Raw genomic sequence first — 12,008 nt, forward strand, 5'->3', positions numbered from 1 at the left:
TCAAGTGGTGTTCTCTGCGTGTTAGTGCTGCCCTGTTCATGACGTGTTCATGAAGTGTTCTTGGCATGTTCTTAAAGTGTGCATGATGTGTTCATGCCGTGTGTTTGCGGCCCCCCAGTGTTGGAGAAGGCCCTCAACAAGGCCCTGGCAAAGCTGGATAACTACCTGCTGAGCCCCCTGCCTGGGGCTCAGGACGAGGAGGGGGGCTCCCACAGGGGGTCCAAGATCTCAACACGCCGGTACCTGGACGGGGACGACCTCACGCTGGCCGACTGCAACCTGCTGCCCAAGCTGCACGTCGTCAAGGTTACTACTGCTTTGGCAACAATTTGATTCCATTTTTTTCTTTGAATATGTGTACAACAACAACAACTATGCAAATAATACCAAATATTATATAACTACAATAATATTGTATTGGGATTTTATTTTCCGACTAAGCCGGAATCACAGAAAATAATAGATAGACCAATTATTCATAATAATTATCATGATTACAGCCCCAAGGTTCTGGATCTTCCTCGGTCTTCTGTAGGATTCTGTCTCCTAAAGATGACTGCCTACCTGATCCTAAATGAGCTATCTGGATTCATTGTTGGCTTAGCTTCGGACAGAACACCTTAGACTAACAACTAATTAATGAATAGTAGTTGTAGTAGTAGTAGTAGTAGTAGTAGTAGTAGTAGTAATACTAGTAATAGTAGAATGGATGTAAGGTAGCAGACATTACACAATATTTCCTCGATCAACTGAATAATATTATTTTATCTATAATCTCGAGGTGGTCGCCAAGAAGTTCCGCAACTACGACATCCCCGCGGACTTCCAGGGGTTGTGGCGTTACCTTGGCAACGCCTACAGCCGCGATGAGTTCACCAACACCTGTGCGGCGGACGCAGAGATTGAACTGGCCTATAAGGACGTCGCCAAGAGGCTTGGCAAGTAAGCCCCGGTCCAGTCCCGCTCCCAGGACACCATTGCACTCCCGTTTGTTTTCCTTTTGAACTCTTGCATTAAAAGATTATTTTTTGTTTCTTGAAGTGCTATTTGAAGCAGGATTCCCCGTGCTGCCCTGTAATGTGGGGCGTGTGTCTCAGCCAAAGATCAGTAGAGGGGATTGAATGGGAAATCTCCTTTGGTTTTTCCTCAAATGTACGGAAAGCGAACATGTTTGGTTCGTCTGTGAATATACAAGGATCGTTTTACCATGTTCTCCAGTAGTTTGACAAATCATTATTGTTTTTTTTCTTATTTAATCATAAATGACAAGAGAAGAGGAATGTTTTTGTGAGAGATTGATAAGCCTTTAAAATGAATATGCCCTGGGAAAAATACATATTGTAAATTAGAGCCTGGATAAAACAGCTAATATTTTTTTAATTCTTCTTTGCTAAACAGCGAGTGCCTTAAAATAAAATCTCTGATCTGTGTACCATAGGAAAATATAATTCAAAACAAAATATCTGATTTTGTGACGAAAATACTGGAGATCTAAATTAAAGTATATACTGACCCAAATATGTTCATAATTTGATGATACAATTGTTTTATGACAATATGACATCATATATGATATTATTTATTCTACTATGAACGACTTAAATAATGTACATGATTATAGCTAATCTATGCTTGTGTATGCTTGTGATTACTTGAACCGTATTTGAATAATAAATCTATTTTCTCAGTCAACCAGTGGAAGAGATCGTAATCTTTCAGAATAAAAATATTTAACTCTTGAGGGACACAAAAAATGTTGTCCCCAAGACAAACAATGTTTTTTTACATAAGAACATTTTGTGAAGGTAAAAACCACAAGGAACAAGCTGGAATGATGTACCGATATCATATGAATTGTATTGTAAAGCAAGGTGTTCATTTGGTGTAAAGTGTAGGGGAGACCGGGTATGGTTGTAACACATTTTTCTTCAGCATCTAAAACAGTGGTTCTCAACCTTTTTATGAGCAAACCCCCCCCCTGACCTTACCCTGATCCTCTGGCGCCCCCCCCAAAAAATTTTTTTGGATAAACTAACAACCCCACTCACACTCCCGTTATACTGCTTAAAGGTGTCAATGCATCGTTTTTCATTGGTTTTGCGGTGGTCACTAATATATCATGAATATTCATGACATGCAAATGTATCACCTCTGATTGGCTAACAGCACTGTCCATCACTGTAATAAACCCAATTAAACTTCCAGAGCGACACAGGGGGGGAAGAGAGAGAGAGAGAGAGAGAGAGAGAGAGAGAGAGAGAGAGAGAGAGAGAGAGAGAGAGAGAGAGAGAGAGAGAGCTTTTTATAGCTTCTTTTTTTTTAAAGCTACAGTTCTGGACCTTTTAGGCAAAGTACCCACATTTGTCTCCAACAAGTCGCAAACACTTAAATCTTTGTATTTTTATTTAAATTTCACTCGTTCTGGTCTGATCATTTTCCTGTATCAATTCCCACCTGCAAACTCCAGTCCATTCCATCCATCCATCCACAAATAAACATTCCATCAGCAGATTTGCATCATGACGCACTCTCATTTTAGGCAAAGTGTAAGACAATACTTTCTTAACAGTCACACTCAATCGCCTCAGTCACTCTGCTGCAGCCTTGGGAAGAGACCGTGACTGCAGATGTGATAATGGAGTCGGAAGCGGGAGCCAGGCCCCTCGAGAAAAAAACTTACTTTTACCTGTGACAAAAGGCGGTATCAAGATCACTGGACTTACGCTTACTTTGCCGTACCTCACAGGTTGGATAAAGTCATGTGCCTGATCTGCAAGCAGGTTAATGCAATGCTGAAGGACTTCAACATAAAACGCCATGATGATACCAATCATAAAACCTATGACAAATTTACCGGCGAGGAGCGCACCGGTAAGCTTGAACAATTTAAGGCGAGACACGGCAGGTGAATAGGATTTTTTTTTTAACTTACAGATATCTTTATGAAACTTTACCGGTTGATTAGCCACATGATTAGAAGAAGAAAATGCATCGGAAGTTTTCTGTAATATGCGCAAATGTGCATATATTTTGAAACGAAGAATCGGACCATTGGAAAAAGCCAGGCTCAAAATTATTTTTTCATGTTGTTACTAGAGCTGTCAAGCGATTAAAATATTTAATCGTGATTAATCGCATTAATGTCATAGTTAACTCACGATTAATCGCAATTAATCACAAATTATTTTCCTATGCTAAATATCCCTTGATTTTTTTGTCCCATAATTCTTCTCATTTAAATTCTCTTGTCAACATGGTGAAGTGCATCGGCTTGCCTTGTGCAAATAATTTTTTATTGATAACAACATTGGTATGTACTGATCAAAACAGGACGATACAAAAAAAGAGCCTATAGTGCAATTAAACGACTGCTTTGAACAAATGTAATTTGAACATAGCAGTCAGGCTACTGCTTCTTTGTTTTGAGCCAAAGAAAAAAAAAAAAATGGTTTGCGTTAACGTCGTTAATAACGCGTTTAACTGACAGCTCTAGTTGTTACTATATTAAATAGAAAAATATTTACAAAGGGGATTATGGATATCTCCTTTCGCTATCCAGTTAATCAGAAGATACTGCCAATGCCTTAAAAAATGTATTGCCGCCCTATTTGTATGTATAAAATGTCATGTAAATCAGGCCAAGAATGATATATCAACAAATCCCCATGTAAAAATCTTCATATAGTAGCTGAGAATAAGATTCTAAAGTTTGGTGTATGTAGGTGCTACAGAAGTGGAGATTCCTTGCTTGGCGTGTGAGGAAAAACTCATTTTGAGAAAACTGCCTTTAAAGATTTTTATGGCAAAAGCTAACCAGGAAGCTTGAGAGCATACCACGTGATACATTCGAACCATCGTCTTGTTGGAAATCGAGTCCAGCCAATCAGATAGCAGTTTTATGTATCTACGCTGCACAGCAGTCAGTTTTCACAAATCTAACCAAATGCGGTGAAGCTGTAACACGGGCTAGCTACGTTGTGGCTCATGAAATAGCTCGCCGGAGCAAGCCCTTCAGTGACAGAGAATTTGTGCGAGACTGCATTTTGAAAGTGGCCGACATTGTATGCCCCGAAAAAAACGCAAAGCTCCGTGACATATGTTTTTTGAATGACACAGTGACACTACGAATCGAAGATCTGGCAAATAATCTCAAAGAGCAACTGGGACAACGTATCTATGGTCGGTGTCACAACAGATGGAGCACCGGCAATGGTCGGAAGAAAGGCAGGTGCCGTGTCACTGCTCTCTGAGACAGTGGCCAACAGCGGAGGTGAGAAACTAATCAAATATCACTGCATAATACACCAAGAAGCCCTCGCTGCTCAAACGCTTGAAATAGAACATGTCATGGAGATTGTTGTGAAGACAGTTAATTTGAAGTCCAGAGGCCTGAATCACCGCCAATTCAAGGTGGCTGAGCAGAGGTGCCACATTGAAGCGTTTTTTTTAACTTGAGGAAGGAAATAAGAGAGTTCATGGAGTCAAAAGGACAGGATTTGACACAGCTAAGTGACACAAAATGGCTCTGTGACCTTGCGCTCCTTGTTGATGTGAACACTTGTCTCAGCGATCTCAATTTGAAGCTGCAGGGCCATGGGAAGCTTATTTCCACACTATTTGACGACGTCAAAGCTTTCCAGAGAAAAATTTAACTGCTGCAGGGACAGCTCAAACAGGGAGATCTAACCCATTTTCCTGCCTGCAAGCCGCTCGTAGATGAAACCAGACACAGATCGGCGCCACGTTCTGTGTCACCAGCATTCAGACCACAACCAAAACCGAATAAAAAAACTAAGAGCTTATCGACCTACAGGAGAGCTCCGAGGCCAGAGCAGCATATCGTGACAGGAATCTCATCGAGTTCTACAAAGGACTTTCCCCAGCGACATACCCTGCACTGCGCCAGCATGCCATCAGAATGGTCTCTTTATTCGGGAGCACATATACTTGTAAGAAGACCTTCTCCACCATGGCCATCAACAAATCCAGGCTGAAATCCAGGCTTACAGATGGCTATCTACATGATGTCCTTCGTATTGCAATGACGGAGATGGAGCTGGACATCAGAGGAATCATGGCCAACCGAAAACAGCACCAAAAATCCCACGCCAATACAAAAAGGTAAGTAACAAATATTATGTGATTTAATGACAAGCTTATTGATGACAGGCAATGAGATATTAGTGATGATGATGACTTGTTTGGTAAGCTTCTATTTTAAAAGTCTCTCTCTTTCTCCCCCTCCCTGTATGTGTGTGTGTGTGTGTGTGTGTGTGTGTGTGTGTGTGTGTGTGTGTGTGTGTGTGTGTGTGTGTGTGTGTGTGTGTGTGTGTGTGTGTGTGTGTGTGTGTGTGTGTGTGTGTCTGTCTGTGTGTCTCTGCAGGTTTTCCTGAGGTTATTTTGTAGCTGGAAATTCTCCTGAATAAGGTCCATGCTGATAAGAAAGGAAGGCACACTGAGACTGACTGTTCTAAATGAGTTTTTATTCTGAAATGGACACAGGACTGTTCAGTGTTTCCCCTAGAATTTTTTTTAGGCCCGGTGGTAAGAGCTGATAGTGTGATTTGTTATAAATTTTTCACGGGATGCTAGAGTATTTGTTGGTATTTGTTGGACGGGGGGGGGGGGGGGGAGAGGTATGGGGCGATTGTTGACCGGGGGGGGGGGGAGAGCGATTGGGGGGGGGGGGGGGGGGAGGGGGGGAGGGGGGAGAGCGATTGTTGACGGGGGGGGGACGGGGGGGGGGGTTGTATGTCTTCAAACTTCGTCTGGGCAATAAGGAAAACATCAATGATAAAAAATATATATTTTTTTTTTTCTCTTTTTCATTTTTTTGGCCGGTTGTTGGCCTGGCGGGAGCGCTCGTTGGCCTGGCGGGCCGCCAGGCCTGAACAATGGTAGGGGAAACACTGCTGTTATATCCCAAATTATAATTTAGGGGGCAGAGAACCCCAGGGATTGTGTGTTAGTTAAAAAGTTTCTTAAGGTTTTCTCAAGTTGTGCCAGGTTTTGCCTGATTTGTTATTTAAAATGTGTGTGTGGATGCAGACCAATACATGTAACTGTACAGATGCAACCTGGTCATTAAAATTAATTCTGTTTTACAAATAAATGTTTCCTTAGAGGCCCTCAGTGACATTTTGGGTTCCTAAATTGGCCCTCAACTGTCAAAACTTTGAGAACCCCTGATGTTACGTATTCCGTTTCACGAATAAACTGCTGAAACAGAAGTATCGTCATGTAATCCATTGATTTCAACAATGTAACTGTATTCTAAATACCAACTATTTAAATTATAACTGTAACGGAACACAGTTAGCTATAATTTGTATTCTGAATACGTAACGCCGGTACATGTATTCCGTTACTCCCTAACACTACCTAATCTTAGATTGTTTCTTCAACTCAAAAATAGCTGACCGATGCTGCATGCCAACTGGCATATTATTTCAGACCGATTCAAAAGTGCCAAAGCAAGTGCTCAATGGACATGCATGAGTACCACTAGACTAGCTATCTGGTGATCGCGTAGCAAATTGTCATTTTATCAGTACAAACCAGCACTTAACACATATTTTCGAATCATTTGGGTGATGGGGGGGGATTCAAACTATTTTCGAATAAGGGGAACTTGAACTTGAACTTGAACTAAGTCATTGCATTTAACATAATGTAGGATACCCACCTCCGTTCAGTAGGACGCCCTCTTCACTTCTCCAGAAATGAAGTATCCTTCGCAAAGAGTATGCTGCGATCTTTGGGGGGGAGGAATATTATAAGTTATTAATAAACAAAGAAAATGCTCCACATACATCATCATCTCATCTCATCGTCATCCGCTTATCCAGGGTCGGGTCACGGGGGGAGCAGCTCAAGCAGGGGGCCCCAGACTTCCCTTTCCCGGGCCACATTGACCAGCTCTGACGAGGGGGTTCCCGAGGCGTTCCCAGGCCAGTGTTGAGATATAATCTCTCCACCTAGTCCTGGGTCTTCCCCGAGGTCTCCTCCCCACTGGACGTGCCTGAAACACCTCCCAAGGGAGGTGCCCAGTGGGCATCCTTGCCAGATGCCCGAACCACCTCAGCTGACTCCTTTCTAAGTAAAGGAGCAGCGGCTCTAATCCGAGTTCCTCACGGATGGCTGAGCTTCTCACCCTATCCCTAAGGGAGACGCCAGCCACCCTTCTGAGAAAACTCATCTCGGCCGCTTGTACCCGCGATCTTGTCCTTTCGGTCATCACCCAACCCTCATGACCATAGGTGAGGATAGGAACGAAGATCGACCGGTAGATCGAGAGCTTTGCCTTGCGGCTCAGCTCTCTTTTCGTAACAACGGTGCGGTAAAGCGAACGTACCGCCCCCGCTGCTCCGATTCTCCGGCCAATCTCACGCTCCATAGTACCCTCACTCGCGAACAAGACCCCGAGGTACTTGAACTCCTTCACTTGGGCTAAGGACTCATTTCCTACCCGGAGTAAGCAATCCACCGGTTTCCTGCTAAGAGTCATGGCCTCAGATTTAGCGGTGCTGATCCTCATCCCAGCCGCTTCACACTCGGCCGCCAGCCGATCCAGTTAGTGCTGAAGGTCACAGGCCGATGATCCAATGAGGACCACATCATCTGCAAAAAGCAGTGACGAGATCCTCAGACCACCGAACTGCAACCCCTCCCCACCACGACTACGCCTCGATATCCTGTCCATGTATATCACAAACAGGATTGGTGACAAGGCGCAGCCCTGGCAGAGACCAGCACCCACTGAGAACGAAACTGACTGGCTGCCGAGGACGCGAACACAGCTCTCGCTTTGGGAGTACAGAAATTGGATGGCCCTGAGGAGAGACCCCCTTACCCCATACTCCCGCAGCACCACCCACAGTTTCTCCCGGGGGACCCGGTCATACGCCTTCTCCAGATCCACAAAACACATGAAGACCGGATGGGCATACTCCCAGGCCCCCTCCAGGATCCTTGCGAGAGTGAAGAGCTGGTCCGTAGTTCCACGTCCGGGGCGAAAACCGCATTGTTCCTCTTCAATCTGAGGTTTGACGATCGGCCAAACCCTCCTTTCCAGCACCTTGGAGTAGACTTTACCAGGGAGGCTGAGAAGTGTGATACCCCGGTAATTGGCACACACTCTCTGGTCCCCCTTTTTGAACAGGGAAACCACCACCCCGGTTTGCCACTCCTTTGGCACTGTACCCGACTCCCACGCGATGTTGAATAGGCGTGTCAACCATGACAGCCCCTCAACACCCAGAGCCTTTAGCATTTCTGGCCGGATCTCATCAATCCCTGGGGCTTTGCCACTGCGGAGATGTTTGACTACCTCAGTGACCTCCACCAGGGAAATTGACGACGAAACACCATCAACCTCGAGCTCTGCCTCCAACATAGAGGGCGTGTTATTCGGATTCAGGAGTTCAACAGATTCAACAGAGTCCCATCCTTACTGTACACAGCTTGGATGGTTCCCTGTTTCCCCCTCCTGAGGTGCCGGATAGTCTTCCAGAAACACTTTGGTGCCGACCGAAAGTCCTTCTCCATGGCCTCTCCGAATTTCTCCCACACCCGCTGCTTAGCCTCCGACACGGCAGCAGCTGCAGCCCTTCGAGCCTGTCGGTACTCGGCTTCCCTGACCACCGGTGTCCACCACGGTGTCCGAGGGTTACCGCCCCTTGAGGAGCCTAAGACCCTGAGGCCACAGCTAGCCACCGCAGCTTCAGCAATGGAGGCTTTGAACACCGCCCACTCCGGCTCAATGCCCCCAACCTCCACAGGAATGCCAGAAAAACTCAGCCGGAGGTGTGAGTTGAAGATACCTAGGACGGGGGCCTCCTCCAGACGTTCCCAATTCACCCGAACTACTCGTTTGGGCTTACCAGGTCTATCCGGAAATTTCCCCCATTCCCTGATCCAACTCACCACCAGATGGTGGTCGGTTGACAGTTCCGCCCCTCTCTTAACCCGAGTGTCCAAAACATGCTGAGACTGTAATAAATGTCCTGTTATTCACACTACACAACAGCAGGTGGCGGTGTTGAGTCAGTTTAAGGACGCCAGGACGATCTTTTTTCTCCCCAAAATCTTTATTTGATGCCGGCCAAACGTGTGTGGATTCAACTCCATACTATGCGACTTGCCGCCCCTTTGTCACGGAATCGTACGACACGGAGAAAAGCTAGTTTGGGAGATTAAATTGAACAAAATGAGCGGCCAACAGGTGAGTCCAATGGAAGTGTCGCCACTCTGTTTTGGAATCAAATAAAGATTTTGGGGAGAAAAAAGATCGTCCTGGCGGCCTTAAACTGACTCAACACCGCCACGTGCTGTTGTTTAGTGTGAATAACAGGACATTTATTTGTCACGTGACTTTTGGCACTAATTTTCCGCCTTGCTGTTCCTCACGCAAATGCAATCCGATCCGTGCGCAAATGCATTCCGATCCACGCGCAGCTTTCGTGTTCCGTACTTGTAGAATTGTTTTGTGTACTTGAAGGATTTTTTTTGTATTTTGTGTAAAACATACTGTATTTGTTTCTGAAGCAAAATGCTTTAGTTTGTGAATGATGTTTTGTATTTGCAAACCACACTGAGCGTGTGTGTGAATCATTTTGCGTGAGTAAAACACGTTTTGTGTGCGTGTGAATCGTTATGTGTGAGCAAAACACGTTTTGCGTGTGTGCGGGGTTTTGGCATGAATCTAACTCCATATGCGTGCACCCTCAGCAGAGAATCACGAGCATAATCAGGAGGATGCTACGTCGCATGTTGCTACTTGAGGAATAAATGTGGAGGGTTTCTGAATGAACAGACACAGACCGGGCCACCACACCAAGTTCTCCACTAAATCTGGAGCTGTTTACGGACGGGAGGAGTTTATATATTGAACTTTTTGGATCCTGTTGTGCCGTATTCAGCACCCCTGCCACCTAATGTTAGCCGGAGCTAACCCCGGAGTCACAGACCATCAGCTCAGGAGTCACACTCAGCTGCTGCTAAAACGTCTTAAATGCCGGTGGAGGTGAGTTTATATAATTTTAAAGTTACGCAGTGTGTAGATATTAATAATGTCGCTGTCATATTTATGTCTTTAGATGACGTTATTTTGAGTGCGGATGGAGCAGATAAAATGATAGCCCTGACCGATCTGAACTCTTCAGAAAACAAACTTTTTTTTTTTTAATACTTAGTTTTTATTGAGCATTTTTGCAACAAAACAATGATATAGACAGTACAGATAACAGATACAACTGTCGGCACGGCAGTATTCTTTTGTTATTATCGCAAATGTTGCATGGGTCACAGAGGTTGTAGAATTGACTTGGGTCACAGAGGTTGCCGCTTTTCCACCGCCAGTACCAGCTCGACTCGACTCGACTCGCCACGCCTTTTTTGCGTTTCCATTGGCAAAAAAAGTACCTGGTACCTAGTACCGGCCGGGTACTTTTTTTTAGTACTACCTCCGTCGAGGTTCCAAGCGAGAGGAGTAGGTACTTTTGTGTGACGTAAACAGGCTGCTGATTGGCCAGCGGCTGTAAATGGGAATAATCTCTCAAAGTTAAGTTGTGTCAGGCGTGGTTGGAGTCCACGAACCCGCTCCCGAGGGGGACACTGATCAGCGTTTCGCCGTGTGTGTCGCTCCTTTCCCGGGGCGTGTCCGTGTGTCCGGCGTGGCTGGAGTCCACGGAGGATCAGCGTTTCGCTGTTTAGTTTCAGTGTCGTTCCTTTCCTAGGGCTCGAGTTTCGCCTTGATCAACGTTACCGTATGACAACAATAGACGCGCAGTCATTGCGCTTTTTATTTTATTTTATTTTATTTCCCATCATAACCTTTCCCGGGAATCAGGAAATAGTCTTGATCAGATTCAGATTTTCCGGGAATCGCGTCTCCCGTGATTAAAACCTAATGACTACCCGCCCATGGTGGAGAGGTTCTTTTCTACGACCCGCCCACATTGAAGAGGTACTTTTTTAGATGGAAACGCAACCAAACCGAGTTGAGTCGAGTCGAGTCGAGTTGGTACTGGCGGTGGAAAAGCGGCATTAATAGCTACCGGAAAGCAAACAGCATTATAAGATATCAGACATCCCAACACATCACAAACCTTACCCTTATTTAAGCAAATATATATTCCATTTTGTCCATCTTGCAATATATAAATCATACTCCAATCTAAGCAGAAGAGTTAACCTTTCCATCTCGTGAATCTCTTTAATAATTTCTAGCCAATTATCTATTGTAGGTGGATCGGCCTGTAACCATTTGCGAGTAATGGCTTTTTTTGCTGCTGCAGTTAATATTTTCAGAAGATATTTATCAGTTCTCGGTAATTCTTCTGGAAAATCACCCAAATACAATGATACACACGTCAATGGAATCTGTATCCCCAGAATTTGCTTCATAATTTCCCAGATTTCCTCCCAAAATCTTTTTAATTTTAGACAGTCCCAAAAGATGTGATAATGGTTTGCTCCTATTACACCACAGTCCCTCCAGCATGGATGGTTTGATGATGTTATATGCATTTTCAATTTAGGAGTAATGAAGTAGCGAACAAGGTTCTTCCAGCTAAATTCACGCCAGTAAGCAGAACAGGTTGTAGAGAAAACATTTTCACATATATTCTCCCATTGTTGGGAGGTTATTGTGTCATGTAGTTCCTTTTCCCATCTCTCCTTAATGTAACTTGTGGAAGTTCCTCTGCCATTTGCTATTCCCTGATATAGTTTTGAGATTATTGATTTAGTACTGCTATTGTATGTTTGTATTATCAATTGTATAATCCCATTAGGTTCCAGATTTGTCTGCTTTTTGTCAATCTCTTTTAAGAAGTAGTGGCGTAACTGCAAATATCTGAAAAAATCCTGTTTTAACTGGGTCCATAAGTTTAATTGTTTTATGACATCAAACCAGGTATTTAAAGTAAAGGAAACCAAGGGATTAATGTCTTCCTGATTAATTGAAAATAGTTTATGGTCCCCAATCATTGCTTGTATTGGTATGC

At 44.3% G+C, this 12,008-nt stretch overlaps 1 protein-coding gene across 1 annotated transcript in view; it reads left to right on the top strand.

Moving 5' to 3' along the window:
- The window catches only part of clic5a (chloride intracellular channel 5a), a 5,884-nt gene extending 4,171 nt beyond the window's left edge, over positions 1 to 1,713 (top strand). Inside the window, exons 5-6 of the mRNA XM_056587510.1 lie at positions 119 to 306; positions 782 to 1,713. Of these exons, the coding sequence (XP_056443485.1) occupies positions 119 to 306; positions 782 to 946 (353 nt within the window). The 3' untranslated portion in view covers positions 947 to 1,713. The remainder of the gene's footprint in view (positions 1 to 118; positions 307 to 781) is intronic.
- Positions 1,714 to 12,008: the final 10,295 nt, after the last annotated feature.

The sequence above is a fragment of the Gadus chalcogrammus genome, chromosome 4, assembly GCF_026213295.1.
Source record: "Gadus chalcogrammus isolate NIFS_2021 chromosome 4, NIFS_Gcha_1.0, whole genome shotgun sequence".
NCBI lineage: Eukaryota > Metazoa > Chordata > Actinopteri > Gadiformes > Gadidae > Gadus > Gadus chalcogrammus.